Source organism: Tursiops truncatus, chromosome 6 (genome assembly GCF_011762595.2).
Source record: "Tursiops truncatus isolate mTurTru1 chromosome 6, mTurTru1.mat.Y, whole genome shotgun sequence".
In the NCBI taxonomy this organism is placed as follows: Eukaryota; Metazoa; Chordata; class Mammalia; order Artiodactyla; family Delphinidae; genus Tursiops; species Tursiops truncatus.
This window is the reverse complement of record NC_047039.1, coordinates 64460880-64482800: the sequence shown is the minus strand read 5'-3', so window position 1 is coordinate 64482800 and position 21921 is coordinate 64460880. Positions and strand designations below refer to the sequence as shown.

General features: G+C 42.7%; 1 protein-coding gene across 2 annotated transcripts in view; it reads left to right on the top strand.

Annotated features, from left to right (window-relative positions):
* DOCK8 (dedicator of cytokinesis 8) overlaps positions 1-21921 on the top strand; it is a 220828-nt gene that overhangs the window by 180288 nt on the left and 18619 nt on the right. For both annotated transcript variants that reach the window (XM_019934742.3, XM_019934743.3), the window contains 11 exons: positions 861-948; positions 5775-5871; positions 7477-7611; positions 8671-8823; positions 9888-10046; positions 10690-10790; positions 11866-12058; positions 16950-17093; positions 18988-19119; positions 19587-19721; positions 21144-21233. In XM_019934742.3, the coding sequence (XP_019790301.1) occupies positions 861-948; positions 5775-5871; positions 7477-7611; positions 8671-8823; positions 9888-10046; positions 10690-10790; positions 11866-12058; positions 16950-17093; positions 18988-19119; positions 19587-19721; positions 21144-21233 (1427 nt within the window). The remainder of the gene's footprint in view (positions 1-860; positions 949-5774; positions 5872-7476; positions 7612-8670; positions 8824-9887; positions 10047-10689; positions 10791-11865; positions 12059-16949; positions 17094-18987; positions 19120-19586; positions 19722-21143; positions 21234-21921) is intronic.

Here is a 21921-nt window from a genome sequence, read left to right as displayed (position 1 = left end):
AGACAAGCAGCTTCTGGGATTCTGTGCAAGATGTATGTGATGGTAGCCCCATTCCTCTAAGGGAAAGCTCCTTTCCTGAGATCACAAGAACCCTGGAAATGTCCTCAAATGGCATCTTCTGTTTCAAACTTGGTGGTGGTAAAAGGTCCCGTCCGAGAATGTGAGTCATAGGATGAGATTAATGGTGTCTCCCTCAAGGCTGACACTTCCCCCCGGGATATTTGAATAGTCTATGTAGATAGTTCTACTGGATAGTTCTGGTTCCAAGAACATCTTCTCAAATCATGCAGGGCACTATTAGAATGGATCCAATCCTCGCAACGGTCTCAGAGTGTGCCAGTCCTTCAGGGATCTCACCACATTAGGAATGATCTCCAAAAAGCTGAGCTCTTCTCTGTAGGATAGAGTGAAGTGTTCAGGCACCCTCAGTGAATAAGCACCCTTATTCACTGTGCTCAAGAAAAGCAGAGTGACAGCTCCTTCTAGCAGTGGGACACCATGGTAGGGAACTTGGAAGGAGACGAGCTTTTTCAGTGGTGGTTGGACACCCTCTTTCAACACAAACACTCGCCTTTTCAATAATTCAGGGAGAACCCCCAATTTCACCGGAACCCTGTGTTCATGAGAAATGTGCTTGCTGACACTCCAGAAGGGCAGGTGTTCTTCTAAGCTCTAGCCTGTCAATCAAAGAGCAGGTCAGCCCAGACTTGGCTGTGGGCTTCGTCTCCCACCAGCACCCAGCATGGATTCTTATTAGCCAGAGGAGTGATGCTGAGTCCTCTCAGTTGAGCTTGTTACGGAACTTCTGGTTATCTTGCTACTGCTAATCAAATTCCTGTCGTGCATTTCTTAACTCCTAGGGAATGACCGATTTCCAGGCCTAAATGAAAATTTGAGATGGAGGAAAGAGCAGACACATTGGCGGCAAGCTAATGAGAAGCTAGATAAGTAAGTCACTCAGCAACTTTGTACTACTTTTACCTAAAGTTCAAAACTATTTTTCCCAGGCTACTTGTATTACTGAAACAACTACATCCTTCCAAGGGTAAGAAAATGAAACATCATTATCTGTGTAAATTCAGTTCATCCAGGGACCCGGGATAATCAAAGGTATAAAGAGTTATGATTTCCAGCCCTTAAACATGTATCACACTGATAAGCATTTAAAGAAAACTAATATTTAGCAATCTCAGCTAGCTTAAGAAAAGCCGCTAATGAGGCAGGACAGGGTACCCAGGACCACATCATTTCAATCCATATTTACACTCCAGAAATGTGTACAAAGATGTATATTCAGGGACATTTATGTCAGCATTACATAAAATTGTAAAAAAACGGGAACATTCTTAATGCTTAAGAATAGGGAAATATGTAATGAAATATTAGGTTGGCATTTAAATGTTTTCAAATCATTTTAATGATATGGGAAATGCTTATGATATAATGTTAAGTGAACAAAGCAGAACAGAAACTTGTTTTTAGAGTACAATCTTAAACCTCCAGCTACACATAGTAAATACATTTTTAAAAGACTGAAGGGAAATTTACCAAAACATTAACCATGGTTTTCTTTGGGTGTTGAGAATATGTGTAAGTGATGTTTTCCTTTTTATACTTTGCTGTGTGTCCTACAACGGATCTGTATTATGATGTATTATCAGAAAACAATGCTAAAATGAAATGAAAGAAGAAAAATCCTGCTTGGATTGCAATATATGCTATATACGTATTGCTATAGGTGCAACAATTTGAACATATGAGTGCTAAAATGAAATTGAATAGATAGCACATATCAGCTGCTCCTCTTAGCAACAGGTAGCCTAATGAATCCTAGGGTTCACTGGCAAAACATTATATGGCTAAAGACACCCCCCCCACACACACACACACTTGACAAGGCATAGGTAGGGTATCCCCATGGTGTATAAAGCGCCCATCATAAGGAGGGATGGGAGATGGGGCAGACTTGAGTAGCAGTGTTGTTTTGTAAATAAATATGTTACTATCTTGGTTGTTACCACAAGAATGAATCAATCTGGCTCACTTATGGGACTTTTGGGAGTCAAATTTATTTTAAAACATTAAGGAGGTAAATATTTTTATTGTATGTGTTACTTGCACAGCCTAGTTGTTGGTCTTATGAACAATATCCATTTGGTTTGGGTATTTTATGCTTGTTCTAAGTTCCCTGAACTGATTTATAAGATATTGGTTCTGAGAGTGCATAAGTTCTAGTTCAGGCAATGAAACCCGCCCCCTGCCCCCCCAAAATTAAAGAAATATTGTATGTAGTTAGTTGCCACAGAACTGCTTGGGTGGTTAGGCCATGAGATTAAAAGAAGAGCTTAACAAAGCATGTTTGCCTGGGCTGTGTGAGTGAATGTTTGGGGAGACCTTTCCCTTTTGCTGCAGAAACAACACAATACTGAGACTTTCCATGCAGGGTGCACCAAACCGCTCCAGGTCAAGTCTCAGCCCTGAGCTACGGGATGGACTGCTCATAATCAGAGCTAATGATTCTCCTCTGATCATCTTCAGGGGTGATTTTTTAAAAAGAGAAAACATAGTAAAATTGTAACTGCTAAATTAAGCTATTTGGAAAACTTCTGTAATTATAATAGTGGTGTCTTTCACCTTTTTTCTTTCGGATCACTTTTCAATTATTTTGGCTCTGTTTCTTTTAGAGCAGTCATTTTCAACCTGGGCTGTACATTAAAATCACCTGGGGAGCTTTCACACTCTCCCAGTGCCCAGGTGTACCCCAGGACAGTTAGCTTGGAATCTCCAGCAGCAGGACTCAGAAATCAGTATGTGGTGAAACTCCCTGGGTGTTTCTTGTGTAGTCAAATTTGAGAGCCATCGTTTTAAAAAAAATGGCTTTTTAAAAATCAAACTAGTAGTGGTGATGGTTGCCCAACAAATATGAATGTACTTAACTGTACACTTAAAAATGGTTAAGGTGGTAAATTTTGTGTTATGTGTATTTTACCACAATTTAAAAATTTGGAAAAAAAAATCCAGATTAGGTCACTCTAGATCTGCACTGTCCAGTACAATAGCCAAGGTAGTACTATAAGTGAAAAATACATGCCAGATTTTGAACGTAGCACAAATAAAAGAATGTAAAATATCTCATTAGTAAGTTTTATTGTGATTACACATGGACTATTCTTTGATATATTGGGTTAAATAAAATATATTAACATTAATTTCACCTGTTTCTTTTGGCTTTTTCTGGTGTGGCTACTACAAAATAGAAAATGACACATGTGGCCCCCATTGTGTTTCTTTTGGATAGCTTTGCTCTAAATCTAAACCTCCAGTAAATTAATAAAAAGTAGCTTTTAAACTTCACTTATTTTACACAAATATTATCATTTGGAGAATGAGGAAAAAATGTAGAGCAGCTTGGGACCACAGAGCCTATCCTAAGCGTGAAAACATTTTTTTTTAATTAAAAAAAATTTTTTTAACATCTTTATTGGAGTATAATTGCGTTACAATGGTGTGTTAGTTTCTGCTTTATAACAAAGTGAATCAGTTATACATATACATATGTTCCCATATCTCTTCCCTCTTGCATCTCCTTCCCTCCCACCCTCCCTATCCCACCCCTCTAGGTGGTCACAAAGCACCAAGTTGATCTCCCTGTGCTATACGGCTGCTTCCCACTAACTATCTATTTTATGTTTGATAGTGTATATATGTCCGTGCCACTCTCTCACTTTGTCCCAGCTTACCCTTCCCCCTCCCCATGTCCTCAAGTCCATTCTCTAGTAGGTCTGCGTCTTTATTCCCATCCTTCCCCTAGGTTCTTCAGGACCTTTTTTTTTCTTTTTAGATTCCATATATATGTGTTAGCATACGGTATTTGTTTTTCTCTTTCTGACTTACTTCACTCTGTATGACAGTCTCTAGGTCCATCCACCTCACTACAAATAACTCAATTTTGTTTCTTTTTATGGCTAATATCCCATTGTATATATGTGCCAGATCTTCTTTATCCATTCATCTGATGATGGACACCTAGGTTGCTTCCAGGTCCTGGCTATTGTAAATAGAGCTGCAATGAACATTGTGGTACATGACTCTTTTTGAATTATGGTTTTCTCAGGGTATATGCCCAGTAGTGGGATTGCTGGGTTGTATGGTAGTTCTATTTTTAGTCTTTTAAGGAACCTCCATGCTGTTCTCCATAGTGAAAACATTTAAAACGCAGGGAAGGGACTTCCCTGGTGGCGCAGCGGATAAGAATCCGCTTGCCAATGCAGGGGACACGAGTTCGATCCCTTGTCTGGGAAGATCCCATGTGCCGAGGAGCAGCTAAGCCCGTGCACCACAACTACTGAGCCTGCGCTCTAGAGCCTGCGAGCCACAACTACTGAACCCACATGCCACAACTGTTGAAGCCCGCATGCCTAGAGTCCGTGCTCTGCAACAAGAGAAGCCACCACAATGAAAAGCCCGTGCACTGCAATGAAGAGTTGCCCCCGCTCGCCACAACTAGAGAAAGCCCATACAGAGCAGCAAAGACCCAACACAACCAAAAGTAAAAATTAAAATTATGCAGGGAAATATTTATTCTGAGCCCTTGATGGTATGTAAGCCATAGCAATGCCCCCATCATTGGGTGAAGGGGACTCAAGCACAGCTAAGTGATGATCCTGGATCAAGAGTTTTGAGCTCATATCAGGATGCCCCAACCCCTATGGCAACATGTTGGCCACTGGGACATCTTGGGAAAGTTAATTCTTCACACTTTCCTTTCCTGGCCACTATATTCAGGAGATACAAAATGTCTCTTTCCATCTTCACTTGGATTTTATGAGAATGGATAAATTAATGCATAAAATGTTCTGATTCTTTAAAAAGGAACCTAATAGAGAAGCAGCACCAGGTAATTTCCCATTCCCTCGTGGGTAATAATCACTGACGTCCAGCAGGATGTTAGATGGCCTGCCCCACAGGAATGCAACCTTGCTTCCCATTGGAAAAGGACAAAAGGCCCATACTTGACTGTGCAACCCCAAGGCAGTCTTTGGAAAGTCAAGACACTGACTCTTCCCTGACCCAGTTCTGAAACATCATCCTTTCCGAATCAAGCAGCATCGCGATTAGCCACATTCACATCACACCCGGTCTCACCTCCTCTAGCTTGTTGCCGAGGCTTCTTGGCTCAGATCAGGAGATGGTTCTCATGGGTGAAACGCAAGAATGACCCTGAAGCTTTTTTTTTTTTTTTTTTTTTCGGTACGCGGGCCTCTCACTGTTGTGGCCTCTCCCGTTGTGGAGCACAGGCTCCGGACGCACAGGCTCAGCAGCCATGGCTCACGGGCCCAGCCACTCCGCGGCATGTGGGATCTTCCCGGACCGGGGCACGAACCCGTGTCCCCTGCATCGGCAGGTGGACTCTCAACCACTGCGCCACCAGGCAAGCCCGACCCTGAAGCTTTAAGCACCAATCTGATTGGCTGACCTAATTGCTAGTAATAACCAATAATTGCTTTTTTACCCTTTTTGTTATTTTTTAAATTATCATTATTCATAGTAGGGGGGATGGGGATGGCCTGGAGACTTTACCTAGAAAGCCTTTTTAACCAGACACCAGTTACAGAAGGCACCTATATTCCTTAGTTACCAGTAACCGGCTGCTTTGTTTTCACTTCAAGATTGACTCTTCAGAAGATTTCTTTACACTTAGAATATAGATTACCATCACTGGGAAATGGCCAGATTTGATAGGCACTTTAATTTGACCTCTTTTTGTTTCTTAGAACAAAAGCAGAGTTAGATCAAGAAGCCTTGATCAGTGGCAATCTAGCTACCGAAGCAAATTTAATCATCCTGGATATGCAGGAAAACATTATCCAGGTGAGGACAACAAACAACTGATCTATTCAACGTGAATATGTTTACTAGAATTTAATAAGGAATTCTTTATAGAAAATTGTGAAAGAAATAAACAAGATATGAAATGCTTTTTGTTTAAATGAAATTGGGCAGTTTACCATTTACAATAGTGTCCACCTTAAAAATTCCAGCGATACTTACCAAACATCCTTCTGGATTCATTGACTTGAAGCTTGCTTGGAAAGAGTTAGGTGCTTGAAAGACTGACTCTCGTAGTTAAATCTGCCTGCACATGTGCAAAGTTTATAATGTGGGTGGTGGGCTTACAGTTCAGTATCTAGAATAGGGGTGGTAGGGGTTTTTTTTTGATAGGTCAACTCCATTTGAATTATAGTTGATGTCTGTATGGGAGCTAAGATTATGACTGGGCTAGGTAAAAGGAGTGCTAAGTGTGATTAATGATGTCTGTTTTGGACACAAATTAGTGAAGAAAAATCATTTGTACCATGAATTTGCCATCCCTGCTGTAGAAAAGTGTTATATCAATGTGAATTTTATAGTAATACAATTCACCATACTAATTTCATTTTCTAAGTGAATGCTTCCAGAAATTCTCAAGACATCTAGGTGATAATGGGTTTTTAGTTAACCTGAAAAATGAGTCCTTACATGTTTCCAATGAAAAATCATTTATTAGAGGGCTAGAAGAAGAAATATTGTCGAAACATATTTGAACTTAGTAATCCAACTTTTAAGTTATCTTTTAAAAAGTGATTATTGTACAAAAATAAAGACCAAAAGTATATGGTACCTTTGATAAATACTTGTTATCAAATACTTGGCATCGGGCTTCCCTGGTGGCACAGTGGTTGAGAGTCCGCCTGCCGATGCAGGGGACACAGGTTCGTGCCCTGGTCCAGGAAGATCCCACATGCCGCGGAGCAGCTGGGCCCGTGAGCCATGGCCGCTGAGCCTGCGCCTCTGGAGCCTGTGCTCCGCAACAGGAGAGGCCACAACAGTGAGAGGCCCGTGTACCGCAAAAAAAAAAAAAAAAACTTGGCATCATGTTGATTATATCTTTATACAATACTGCTTTGAGTGCTATATTCTTAACCCCAGTCCTCAAAATGTATTTACAGTTTTCAAAGGAAGCTGAAACTTATTTATCATTGATCTTGGGGACATTAGTCCTGCTGCAGCTGATAAATAAGCTTCTATTTAGAAACATCACTGCCACAAGCAGCCCCCAGTGTAATGGGAAGCCCACAATTGTGGTTTGAAAGCCCACAAGAAAAGCTGTGCCTTGTATACAAGGAAAGAACATTCCAAAAGCTGTTGCCCAGGATTGGGGGAAGGTGTACCTTATAACTTGGTTTAGCAGCCCAGAATTAGGCATAAATCCCAAATCAATCGGGAGTTTTGGAATAAAGTCACGTGGAAATAGGTCTTCAGCTCGCCTGGTAGTGGACGATATACGGGGTGCTTTCCCAAACCCTTAAGATCATAGACGGAGAGAGATGAAACATCAGCATCCCTGTGCGAATTGCCAAGAGCACCCACCTGTGTCTTCCCCCTCAGTTCATGGGCACAGCACAGGGATTCATTGATGCTGTTCTGTTCCCCCAGGCAAGCTCGGCTCTGGACTGTAAAGACAACCTGCTGGGAGGCGTGCTAAGGGTCCTGGTGAATTCTCTGAGCTGTGATCAGAGCACCACCTACCTGACTCACTGCTTTGCAACACTCCGTGCTCTCATTGCCAAGGTAAACATGGGACACTTGCTTTCTTACTCTTAATTAAGAGTTAAGATTCTCATCAATCTAGCTTCACGTTTCTTGCTTCAGGTGCACCAAAACCCACAGACCACTGTGTTAAGTGACACTACGGTAAAAGTCTTAAGGCTCATTAGGAAGGAAGCAGATACACTGATTCTACAGGACTCACCATAAAGAGGAAAAACAGTGCCTCTCACACTAGAAATGTGGGCCCAACTATAGAAATTTGAAATGGCCACTCACTGAAGACATGAGAGTGGAAATCAGTTGAGCAAACTTTGTTTTTCACCCTTTTTCTTTAGTACCTTATCTGAGTGAGATTCAATTCCTATACATGACTCCCATTCGTAAATCTTACAAAATATCATGTCATAAAATGCAGAAGGTTTAGAAATACATTTCTCCTAGCCTGAAGAATATAGATTTTCCTGAGGTAAAACAGTCTATTGCAGATTCCTATCTCCCCCTTTATTGAAAATCTCGGTTGATATCTTCTATCTGGGATCTTTTACATTTAGAAAGTGGAATCCCGGGACTTTCCCTGGCGGTCCAGTGGTTAAGACTCTGCGCTTCCACTGCAGGGGTGCGTGTTCGATCCCTGGTCGGGGAACTAAGATCTGCAAGCCGTGCAGCGTGGCCGTGGAGGGTGGGTGGGAAAGAAAAAGAAAATAAAGTGGAATCCCTCTGCTCTCACCCGTCATTATCATTTGCTCTTTCTCAGTCACCAGTAATTTCCAGGGAACCCAGTAAACTCAGGCTAATTCCTTCAGAGTTGGGACTTCAGCAGGGAAGGCAGCCTGGCTAACCGTGCAGCTAATTACACAGCCCTGATTTTAGCTGAGCAGCTCATAATGAGATCTTAAGTCGACTCCGTTGCTTCACTTCATCTTCTGATTCAAGGAACTCATCATCTGTATGGAGCAGCGCATTAATTCTTGTGGGCTTTTTGCTTGTCCAAGCAGCCATTTCCATATTTCAACAGGCATCCAGTCCAGAAAGCGTACGATCGTGCCAAGTGACGTCTTATGGCCCCTGTGTCTCTCCTAGTTCGGCGACTTGCTGTTTGAGGAGGAAGTGGATCAGTGCGCAGACCTGTGTCAGCGAGTGCTGCATCACTGCGGCAGCAGCATGGACGTCGCCCGGAGCCAAGCCTGCGCCACTCTCTACCTCCTCATGAGGTTCAGCTTTGGAGCCACCAGCGTAAGCGCCCAGGGCGACCCAGAATCAGCAGAGAGAGTCAATGCGAAGCCCTGGGGGAGGAAGAGTGTGCACTATTGCAGTTGACTTCTGCCACGTAGGAAGGAAACAGTTGGGCGTGTAGATGGATAGCAGCTTTTGTTTGACTTTGCTTCTAGAAGTAAATTATTAAGATTGATGAATGCAGTGGTTTCCATCCGTGTGTTTCAATAAGAAATGAACAGATATGTGTAGATTCAAGGTTGTCATCTGTGGGAAAAAAAAATACAACAGAATTAGGACTTCAGAAGAGTTTGTCCTGTTTCTAAAATCTGATTGGTACCAGAATGACCTGTGGAAGAGAATTTGCAATGATCGCTATCGTCCACACCTGAGTGTTAATTGAAGCTTAGCAGCCTTTGGAATTCAGCTTTATTACAGCACCGTCTTAGTTTGTCTAGATTTTAGTATGTTCTTTTGGAATTTACATCTGTAGTCACGTTAATGCGTGTGCTCAACTGATATGAAAAGATAACTTGGCCCATGGAAGAAAGGCAGGGCCCTCAGAATGTATTAGGTATAACGATTTAAAAGCCTTTAGGACATTCCTCAGAGGCCAGAGGCCCTTGGAATAGCCACAGTTTTCCATGGGCCTAGAAGGAAAGGAGAAACAAAGTTGCTGCCTACCCAGAATCCAGAAATCTCAGAAATCTTGCCCACATAGATCCTGTTCCTCTTTACAGTTTAAATAAAGTTCCAAGAAGAGGAATCTTGACACAAAGGGAGACATCCTGTGACCCAACTCTGTAGGAACCTTCCAGCCTTGCTGCACGGAGCTGGTCAGGTCCTCAATGAAAACTTAAAGGGAACTGACAGATTTATGTCAGGGCAATAGCCACTTAAACCAGTTAAACAACAGTATGAGTCTTGAGCGAAGTATAGCTCATATTTCATTGGGAAAAAAAGGAAATGATTGAGACTGGGTTAAAGAAACACCGGAGGGTTATTGGTATCTGGCTCTACTGCCTTCAATTATCTACTAGCTGAGTGCCTCTTATTTGTTCCATCATTATTTTTTCCTGACTCAGAACTTTGCAAGAGTAAAGATGCAAGTCACCATGTCTCTGGCATCTTTGGTGGGCAAAGCACCAGACTTTAATGAGGAGTACCTGAGAAGATCCTTGAGGACAATTTTGGCCTATGCGGAAGAGGACACAGACATGCAGACCACTCCTTTCCCCATGCAGGTAGACTGAAGAGCGTGCCTTGTCTGTGATCAGCCAGCTATAAACTCGTGTGTGTGTATGTATGTGTGTATATACACACATATACATACTTATACATACATATATATGTGCATGTGTATATGTAGGTAATATATAATTCCATATAATATATTATATAACATATATAGTTATGGATTATATAATTTTTGTGAAATATATATATTATAATTATGTCATATGATACAGATAATTATATAACGTATTATGATATATATTAGATGGAATCTAAGCTGAGGTCCTAAGCAGCCTCCTACTTGGTATTAAAAGGTCTGATGTTCTAGAGTACAGTTGAGGGCTTTCAGGTTGCAGATAACTGAAACTAGTTCAAACTAATTTAACCAAGAAGGTGTTGGAGAGGGAAGATAATATAACGATTCAGGACTAATTCATGGATCCCAAGGGCCAACTCACATCTGGGCCTCGGAAGTGCCTGGACCTGCAAAGGTGAGGTCAAAGAGGATCCAGTCTAGACTCCCCTCACCTGTGCTCTCTCCTGTCTTAGCGAAGCCTGTCCATGGCTGCCTCTTGGATTTTCAATGCATCCTAACTTGTTACCATGGACTCCAAAGCTGAGACTGTTTGGGGCGTACACTTTTTTTTGCAGGTGGAAGAACTTCTCTGCAATCTGAATAGCATCTTATATGACACAGTGAAAATGAGGGAATTTCAGGAAGATCCTGAGATGCTTATGGATCTCATGTACAGGTAAACTTTTCTGGTAAAATCAAAAGGGTGTCACTTGAGGATCTAGGGTTTGTCACTATGAAGTTCTTATGAATATAATGATCACAGGAAATGTGGGTACACTGTTTTGGCTGACATCCAAAACTGTACTTAGAAATTGGTAGAAAATCACCATTCAGAGGGTGTTGATTCATGTACACGTTTTCAGAAAGATCTCCCTAATTTAAAGGGAGGTACTTATTTTTTGAAATTATTTTCTACTTACCATAGAATGAGAGAAAAGAACTATCACCTGTTACCTGAATTATTTCTGAAATGTTTTTCCACTTATATTCAGACATACATGTAAGTTTTATTTAGAAATCATATTTTACTCTGTCATTTAAAATTTTGTCTTATAGTCCTTGTTTTAGGAGAAACTACTTACAAAGGCAAAATTGTTCTGATGTGATGTCATGAGCAGGATAGTACTTTTTTTTTTTTTTTCTGGCTGCGTTGGGTCTTCGTTGCTGCATGCGGGCTTTCTCTAGTTGCGGCGAGCAGGGGCTACTCTTCATTGCGGTGCACGGGCTTCTCATCACAGTGGCTTCTCTTCTTGCGGAGCACGGCCTCTAGGCACGTGGGCTCAGTAGTTGTGGCACACGGGCTCTAGAGCGCAGGCTCAGTAGTTGCGGCACACGGGCTTAGTTGCTCCGCGGCATGTGGGATCTTCCCGGACTAGGACTCGAACCCGTGTCCCCTGCATTGGCAGGTGGATCCTTAACCACTGCGCCACCAGGGAAGCCCAAGGATAGTACTTTTGTCTTCTGTTATTTTTTTGCGAGAAAAGAAGAAAATTGCTAGAGCTCCATTGAAATAGACATCATTTTATCAGGGTTTTTTCCCCCCCATAAATCTTTAACTAAATCATAGCATTCTTGGCATCCTGCACAACCCAAACATGGAATGAAAAAAGCTGGACTGATAGATGTTTGCCTCTTCTCTCATTCTCTGAACATGTAGGCAAAACTCTTACTGGGAAAAAAAACTGGCCATGCACAATAGAAAAACACTGTCACTAACCGTTGTCCTTGAAACTTTCTCAACCCATCTTTAGAATTGCCAAGAGTTACCAGACATCTCCTGACCTGCGGCTGACCTGGCTCCAGAACATGGCGGAGAAGCACACCAAGGGGAAGTGCTACACAGAAGCTGCCATGTGCCTGGTGCACGCAGCTGCCTTAGTGGCTGAATATCTGAGCATGTTGGAGGACCACAGCTACCTGCCTGTGGGCAGCGTCAGCTTTCAGGTGGGGGGGACACGTTTAGCTTTTCCTATAGTGCAGTGGTTCTCAACTGGGGGCATTTGACAGTCTCTGAAGACATTTTAGGTTGTTACAACTGAGGGTGGGAAGGTGGGTGCTACTGACAGTTAATAGGTATAAACCAGGGACGCTGCTGAACACCCTACAATGCATAGGATAGCTCCCACCACAAAGCATTATCTGGCCCCAAACATCAATAATGCCAAGGTTGAAAAACCCTGCTTTAGTGTATTAAATTTGCCTCTTCTAATTGCTTTACCATCTTGGGTTTTTTTTAAAAAAATTTTTTTAATGTATTTATTTGTTTTTATTTTTGGCTGTGTTGGGTCTTCGTTGCTGCATGCCGGCTTTCTCCAGTTGTGGTGAGCGGAGGCTACTCTTCGTTGCGGTGCACGGGCTTCTCGTTGCAGTGGCTTCTCTTGTTGTGGAGCACGGGCTCTAGGCACGCGGGCTTCAGTAGTTGTGGCACGTGGGCTCAGTAATTGTGGCTCACGGGCTGCAGAGCGCAGGCTCAGTAGTTGTGGTGCATGGGCTTAGTTGCTCTGCGGCACGTGGGATCCTCCCGGACCAGGGCTCAAACCCGTGTCCCCTGCATTGGCAGGCGGATTCCCAACCACTGCGCCATCAGGGAAGCCCCCCAAAAATTATTGTTTACAATAAATGTAGAGTCGATAGGCACTTTAGACATTCCCAAACACTTTCACGTCCATGATTTCATTTGGCCTTCCCCATAAACCAGTGAAACAGACAGAGAAGGTATTATTACTCCCACTTCACAGATAAACTGAGAGAGCAACTTTTCTAAGGTTATTTAAACCCTTTCTCAAAGACTTGTAGTTGGCACAGTATACTGACAACTGTGAAAGTATTTTTTCTAAATATTGGAGAAATTATTTCCCTCAGGGCCCATTCCTTTTATTACACTCCCTAACTCTGTAATATCCTCCTCGCTAATCTAAAATCAAGGAAGAACCAAATTGGGACTTCCCTGGTGGCGCAGTGGTTAAGAATCCGCCTGCCAATGCAGGGCACACGGGTTCGACCCCCGGTCCGGGAAGATCATGCCACAGAGCAACTAAGCCTGTGCGCCACAACTACTGAGCCTGCATTCTCGAGCCCACGAGCCACAACTGCTGAAGCCCGCGCACCTAAAGCCCGTGCTCCGCAACAAGAGAAGCCACCACAATTAGAAGCACACTTCAACAGAGAGTAGCCCCCTCGCTACAACTAGAGAAAGCCCGCACGCAGCAATGAAGACCCAACGCAGCCGAAAACAAATAAATAAAATGAATAAATTTATTTAAAAAAAAAGAAAGAAAGAACCAAATTGACCTGGGAAGGGAAAAAAAGGGCTGGATCCATACTGTCTTAGGATGAGCTGAATATTACCCATAGTTAGCGGAGGGAAATTGTCTGCTAGGCCTGAAAGTTGATTCCGGCTGGGATGCTCAGTGGCCACTTGGACTGTTTTGGCTGAGTAGTTTAAAACAGTCTTTAGAGGAAACAGAAGATTTTACGAGTGCTTTTAGAGGCATAATCTGTAGAAATGACAATCCCTGAAACCTGTAACAATACAGTACAGTAAGAAAGCCCTTTTCAAGCCAGACTCACAGAGTCATTTACAAGTGTTTGGATTATTCTTGTTTGAATTTTCATGACTGATTTTTATAAAAAGCTCTGTTCTCATTGTTGCTCTTCAACACAATTTTGTGATGCTGTGTGAACCAGAAAGAGAGGACAGTTCAAAGTAGCTTTCCCAGGCTTATAGAGTAAGGCACAAAAACTGTTGCTGGTAGAGCCAGGAGCTTCTGATTTCCTGAATACTGTTCACTAGGCAATCTGGGTATTGCCTCATACCACTAATTCCTCCTTTCTTTACGGTCTTCAGTAACAATAGTATTTATTCTATCATTTTATTCTCAGCAAACAAATTTTATTCTCAATTCAGGAATGTTCATTATAAAGCCAAAAATTTAATTCTTATCCAAACAGCATTAAAAAATCATATCTGATTTTGAATCACATAAAAGTGAAGAAAGGTATAAAAATCAATTTTAGACATATTTGCTTTTTTGTAAAATTTATTTTGGCCATACGATATTAGCAAGGATAAATATTATAAGTGCTACTCTTTCAATTACCAGAAATCTCTGGGTTTAACACTTAATGTGGAATTATATCAACCTCTTGTCTTGTTTCATTATTATTGCTTATAAATTCTTTTTAATTTGCCTATAGTAAGTCATACCAAGGTGCGTAGAATAGTTCTTCTAGAAACAACAGAAAAACTCCACATTGTCCCTACACGGGAGCATATAGCTCTATTTTTTCATAGACCTTTATCCACTTATTCATTCTTTTAGGTGATATTTATTGAGCACTTATTCTGTCCTCATGAACTTTACATTCCAGCCAGGGAGAGTGGCATCATACAGCTAATTCTTCCATTTCTTATTCAATTTCAATTGTGATAAATGCTGTAATAAAGAGGTACAAGATGCTGTGAGTGTTTAGCACGTGACTCAGCCTGGGGGTCATGGAACGCTCAGAAAGACGAGGAACGGGAGGGGGAAGCAGAAGGAACTGTGAAGAATGAGGTCTTCAGAATACACAGAACATGGTGAGTTAGGTGATCTCAGCTACAGAAGAGAAGCCAAATTACACTGACGCTTATGAGCCAATTCTCTTTTCTCTCAAATGAGACATACCAAATCTTTCTGGAAATGTGTGCTTTGCAAGTGACAGAATACCTAACCCAGACGGACCTAAGGTAAAAATGGAATTTATCAGCTTGCATGAGAGAGATGAGTCTGGAGTAGCACCTGCCAAACTGGACCTAGGGGTCCAAACAATGTCATCAGACCTCAGTGTCATCATCACTTCCTGTCTCTGCTTCATTCTTCACAGGCTTCCCACACTCACTGAGAGATATTTATGTTTACATATTCCCAGGTTCAAGTCCAGGAGAATAGAGAAATGCCTCATATGTAGCAGTTGCAGAGACAGTCTCAGTGCATCTTATTGGTTCTGACGGGGTCATATGCTCATCTCTGAACCAATCATAGTGGCCAGAGACATGGAATGCTGTGATTGGCTGAGCCAGAGCCAGAGTTGAGGTCCACACATGGAGTTATGGATGGTTTCTCAGGAGGCTATACTTTATAGAAGGATGAAGGAACTCTGGGCAGCATTAACTACAGATGTCTGGTGTTGATTTCTTAAATGCTGTGTGCTTTAGTTTTCAACCTTGTTCTGCTCCAGTAAAATTGAATTTTTTGAAAAGAATTATAAACTGGGGATAAATATATCTGTGCAAGGAAAATAACTCTGAGGCCACAGAATTCCAAGGAACTGAGATCGTTGAAATTCTATGCCCCAGAGTACAATATTTATTCCACAAATGTAGATATGGATACATTCTCACATAACTGCTGTTACTTTCACCTCCCTAATTCTGAAGCCGGGAAAGTCTGCCTGGAATCTTTTCCCTCTGATGACAGCTAATAAGGCTGCATAAATAACTGCAGATATATTCCTCTACATGTGGAAAATTGCATACAATACTAATAGCATTCGTTTCTTGGGTCATTAGATTCTTTCAACTGAATCTCCTGGACCTTTTACCATTTCCAATTCAGAAACATCATAATAGAAAGACCAGGTGTGAAAGAAAGGCTGGCCATGAAAGGTTCTGAAGGCCTCCTATATTCCTAAAACTACCTTATAATTTTGGATATGAAGGTACAGGACTGTAAAACTCTCTCTTCCTTGACTGCTAAGGATGAGTCACTTGATCTTGCAAGCCAGGCCTGCAAGAGGCAGACCGATTTTACTTCACTAGCCAACTCTGGTCAGTTGGTAGTGGCTGAATGGGGTACCATGCTGAGAAGAATTCTGAGACCATATCCAAGCTTCAGGGAAAAGAGTACTAGAATTAATTAGTTCTGTCTGCCATGAGTGTAGTTATAAAAGGAATGGCAAATGTGCTACCTGTGTGCAAGTCCTAAGCTACAAAGGTTTCCAGTTTCTTTTACGTTCCATATGCATTTCTTCTATATCCATGAGACAGGTTGAAGAAAATGATTCTTGACCTGTCAAAAGTATGAGAGTCACTGCCAGAGGCAGAACTGGGGTGAGGTGAGTGAGGCACATGAAGTGCAGAATTTAAGGAAGCACTCACTCTTGAGGTCAAGCAAGTTCAGGGTCACGACTTACAGGACCCTGAGAGTGAGTGTTCCCTAAATTTTGTTTTCACCTCGTTCACCCTAATCCTGGCCCTGATCACTGCATTCTCTATGAGACTCTAAACTCTATGGTTTATGTAAAAGAAAAGTGTGTAGAAAGGAGCGAAATGTTTGGGGGGGGGGAGAAAAAAATAGTAACTGCTGCATTGACGTAAAGATTTCATAAAGACCTTCTCGTTTGCAATTGTCATATGATATTATGGCCATTCACCTAAAAGCCAAGTCAGTCATAGCAAGTACTTCAGAGGGTCACTCAGCTGGTGAAACAAGGAGTCTAGTTAACTGTTCGTTGGCCTTTGGCTTTTAAAAACCACGACCCCTGCTGGACGTCCCTTAGGGTCCTTTCTCTAAAGCAACTCAACTATTGTTACATTGAGGTAAGTGTCCTTTCTATATCTCCCAATAGTTAAAAAGAAAAGAAAATCTTGAGTTTCGAAGGCCAGTTGTTCTGTGCATTCTTTCAAAATGAGTGGCAGCCAAAGGCTCTTCTGGGTGGAATTACAGACCTTGTATGATCAGGGATGGTGAGGACCTTGGAGCCAGGCTTCCTCCTCCGTATGTTATGGGTTCCTGTGGTGCCTTTGTTAGTCAGGTTCCCCTGTTCTCCTGGCTCATACTGTGATCTCTTTCAGAATATTTCTTCCAACGTGCTGGAGGAGTCTGCGGTCTCTGATGACACCCTGTCGCCGGACGAGGACGGGGTGTGCTCCGGCCGGTACTTCACCGAGAGCGGCCTGGTGGGCCTCCTGGAGCAGGCGGCCGAGCTCTTCAGCACGGTCAGTGCACACAGCTGTCCGGGTTTCCACAGTCAGCCTGAACTCTGGCGTTGGTGCCCTGAGTGCCGGTCTTAACGTCCAGCCAGTCCCACTTCATGATGACACCACGTGCAGGGGCGTGCAGGGCAGGGGAGGGGCTGGAGGGCTTTGACATATGTAGATCGCCTCAGCTCTCAGGGAGGCGGGAAGGCCCTTCGTCACTGCAGTATTCTGGTTTTCACTGCCTCAGCTCTCAGGGAGGCGGGAAGGCCCTTCGTCACCGAGGTATTCTGGTTTTCACTGCCTCAGCTCTCAGGGAGGCGGGAAGGCCCTTCGTCACTGCGGTGTTCTGGTTTTCACTGCCTCAGCTCTCAGGGAGGCGGGAAGGCCCTTCATCACTGCAGTATTCTGGTTTTCACTGCCTCAGCTCTCAGGGAGGCGGGAGGGCCCTTCGTCACTGCAGTATTCTGGTTTTCACTGCCTCAGCTCTCAGGGAGGCGGGAGGGCCCTTCATCACTGCAGTATTCTGGTTTTCACTGCCTCAGCTCTCAGGGAGGCGGGAGGGCCCTTCATCACTGCAGTATTCTGGTTTTCACTGCACACTCATTGGCTGGGCAGCAGTTTCACAGTATTATTTCCATTTAACAGAGGTGGAAACTAAGCCACAAAGAGGGAAATGGCTTGCCCAGGGTTACACAATAAATCACGAGGCACGTTCCCACTCTCTTATTTTCCCTCTCTTTGAGAGAGGGACTCAGCTGACAGCTGAGTAATCCTCAGGGTCGTCACAGACCAGGGACAGCTCAGAGAAATGTGAGACTCCCCGCATTAACCTAATCTGGGTCTAAACACTCCTAATAAGAGAAAAATATGTAGAGATTAAAAATATATAGATTAAGTCATTGAGATTCAGTGCAGGGAAGAAAGTATGTTGTTCATTTTCATAGTTTCCCTACTCCCTCAAATTTTTTTTTAAAATAAATTCATTTTATTTATTTATTTTTGGCTGCACTGGGTCTTCGTTGCTGCTCGCAGGCTTTCTCTAGTTGCAGCAAGTGGGGGCTACTCTTCATTGTGGTGCGCGGGCTTCTCACTGCTGTGGCTTCTCTTGTTGTGGAGCATAGGCTCTAGGCACAGGGGCTTCGGTAGTTGTGGCTCACGGGCTCAGAAGTTGTGGCTCGTAGGCTCAGCGGCCATGGCTCACGGGCCCAGCCGCTCCGCGGCATGTGGGATCTTCCCGGACCAGGGCTCAAACCCACGTACCCTGCATTGGCAGGCGGGCTCTCAATCACTGCGCCACCAGGGAAGCCCTCCCTCAAATTTTAAGCCAAGCAGATATTTAATACTTCACTCTGTTTAGCTGATCCAGTTTTGTTTTCATCTTGATATTTTTCTTTCTTCTCTACTTTTCATTCCCAAGTTTCCATCCTACAATCTATGTATTTTAATTATTCTTTTGACTGTCTTCTCTTTTTCCAGCTTTCCCTTTCAGAATTCACATAAAGTCCAAGATACTCTTGTTTTTCCTGGAATTCTAGAAAACCAGGTAGTTAGACCCCTAACTCTTTTCAGGAATGCAATGAACATCTGGCTACAGGAGGACCCCTGGTGACATTTAAATATGCTAAAGCTGCCTTCCTGAATTGTTCTTAGTTCCTGCTGCCAGTCTCCTGTCCTATTTTTTTTCCCCAGGAAACCCCCTTTTCCAACTTAACATTATCAAATAGGACCATTTAGTGTGTCTAGTTCAGTTTGAATGCTACAGCCATCCCAGAGATGCTCAGACTTTATTCCTGCTCTATAAAATATTGTGGTGCCCCAATAAATCCATTCTCCGATGCCTAATGCACTCTGGTTGCTCTTTTAAGTTTCCAGTGGATTAAATTCTCTTTGATTTTTTTCTCCTCTTTCCAAGGGAGGACTGTACGAGACGGTCAATGAGGTCTACAAGCTGGTCATCCCCATCCTGGAAGCTCATCGAGACTTCCGGAAGCTGACCTCCACCCACGAGAAGCTGCAGAAGGCCTTTGACAGCATCATTAGCAAGGTAGCGGGGGCATCCTGGCTAACAGGTCCTATAATCTGGCAGCAGGTGACCCTGTCTCAGAGATGCTTAGCCCTCCTTCCTCTCTAGGGAGTGATTTACCTTAAGGACATCATTACTGTAGCTCTCTCCTATCACACGGAAGAGGGCTGAGAATAGAGAGAGGACCGTGATTCAAACCGTGAAAGAAGGCCGCTTGAATTACTTTACAACCAGGAATGTGAAAATCTTAAATTCACTTAAGAGAAGTCCTAGAAGTCTTTCATGGGATTTTTTTTTTTTTTTGCCATTATTTCCCAAGTTTATTCCATAAACATTAAAAAAACTTTTTAAAGGAGTGAATTCTGTTTGTATTAGCCACAGGAATAGAATGCTTTATAACCCAACAAGAGAAGCCTCCTGCCCTCTCATCTCAGTGGATCCTCATGAATTACATAACTAAGGAGAGGTTTTCTTATTTTGTTCATCAGGGTCATAAGAGAATGTTTGGAACCTACTTTCGAGTTGGTTTCTACGGATCCAGATTTGGGGACTTGGATGAGAAGGAATTTGTTTACAAAGAGCCTGCAATTACCAAGCTTCCTGAGATCTCTCATAGACTAGAGGTAAGCCGAGTGATTCCGGGTAATTGACATTGTGTGCTTTACACAGACAGGTTAGAGTGGGTCATTACCACAAAACCGAGTCATGGATTCCTCGTTGATCCATATATAAAGTTTCCCCCATTGCTTGTATAATATCAAGATATTAGGTGAGATCATGAGGTAAAGCAAGATAAGGATAGCTTTTCCCTAAGATTCTGTACATACTTTTCAAACTTTGTACGTGTATATGGTGAATATTTATTTTCAGGACCATCCACATTCAATCAATGTCATGTGCTTTCTTATAAACCTTTCCAAATTTTAGTAATAGTTATTCAGCTTGAAGTTTATCATCTTGACTTTGAAGTCATTGGGCCAAATTATCAAATTACCCCTAGAAAATGCTGTGGTCATCCTTCTGGTGTCACCAGACAGCACTTCCCACTTCTGACACGGAGATGCTTGACTAGAGGCCTGCTGTGACCTGGAACAAATGAACTCTCCCTGCTGACCAAGGAGCACCCCTCTTTGGATAATCAGAGTCAGTGTCCCATTACATGGGCTGGCAGCCCCAATCCAACCTGCTGTTTATATTTGATCCGTAACGCAGCAGAAGAGAGCAGCATGTTCTTGGAGGAAAGGCTGGAGAAAAGGAGAAACAGCATAGAGAAAAGTGAGGAAAAAAGAAGCAGACGTTGAAAGGGCCAAGCACTAAGAGCTCAGGAGGAAAGCCAAGGGGTGCCCTCAAAACAAAACCATCTCAGACCAAATAACTGGGCTCCCCTGAACTGCTGACAACAACCAGAGATTCACTCTTTGCTTTCTTGCTATTGCTTTGAATTTATGCCCTTTCGTGGCTGTCAAACTTAAAACCCTTTCATTGTCAAATTGCCCCATCCGTGCCAAATGAGACAAGAGACTTTAATCCTTACTTGACCCGAAGAAGCCACGGCTCAGAGTGGTTGGGTGACTTGCCCAAAGTTCAGCTCATGAGAGGAATTAGCAATTGACCCCAGGCCACTTGGTTCCCTAATATGTTTCCCCAGTTTAGTACTAGAAGCATATATTTTATCTTCCTGTGTGCTGTGGTTTGTCCCATTATGGGAAGCCTGGTGACCTCCAAAACCCTAGGGTACAAAAGGCAAGAAATAAATAGTTCCATGCCCCTGGAGCGTCTTTAGGAAATATGATGATGTTGGTTGAATTAGATGTCAAGCATACAGTTTATAGGGAAGCATATATCAGTTTGCAATGCTGGACTTCCTTATGTTTTTATTTTTGTCTCAGGAAATGCTGAACTTGCCTCATTAGCTCAGAGGGACTTTCAGTAATCAAAGAGCATATTCTCCCTTACACTTGTTCCAAACGTATTCCACTTCTGAGAGACAAAGAGTTGCAATATATTAAAATAACCTTTATAATCTGTTGGTTTCTCTTGCCTAGGGATTTTATAGTCAATGTTTTGGTGCAGAATTTGTGGAAGTGATAAAAGACTCTGCTCCTGTGGACAAAACCAAGTTGGACCCTAACAAGGTATGGGAAAATTGCAAAAAACAACCATCAGGCTCTGATTCCCTTTGTTCTACACCCAAAAACATAACATGACCTCCTCTGTCTGGACTCTTCAAGTCATTTCAATGCAGCTGAATATTTTTTGTCTACGGTTTAACTACTATTTGGTTAGGTCTTAAAGAAACAATACTCAAAGGCAGGGATCATCATAGGAGCTACCAGTTATTAAAGATCAACTGTGTGCCTGACACTACATTAGACCCTTTACGTACACCATTTCATTTCATCCTCCTAAAGCCCTTTGAAATAAGTGTTGTTATTCCTATTTTACAGATGAGAAAAGAAAGGGTAAGCAACTTTCCAAGATCATGCAAGTGTCAGAACCAGTATTCAAACTCAGGGTCTGTCATCCTCAAACCTGCACTTTTTTTTTTTTTTTTTTTTTTTTTTTTAACATCTTTATTGGGGTATAATTACTTTACAATGGTGTGTTAGTTTGCACTTTTTTTTTAAAGAAGTTTTTTGTTTTTTTTTTTTTTTTTTTTTTTTGGTACGCGGGCCTCTCACCGTTGTGGTCTCTCCCGTTGCGGAGCACAGGCTCCGGACGTGCAGGCTCAGCGGCCATGGCTCACGGGCCCAGCCGCTCCGCGGCATGTGGGATCTTCCCGGACCGGGGCACGAACCCGTGTCCCCTGCATCGGCAGGCGGA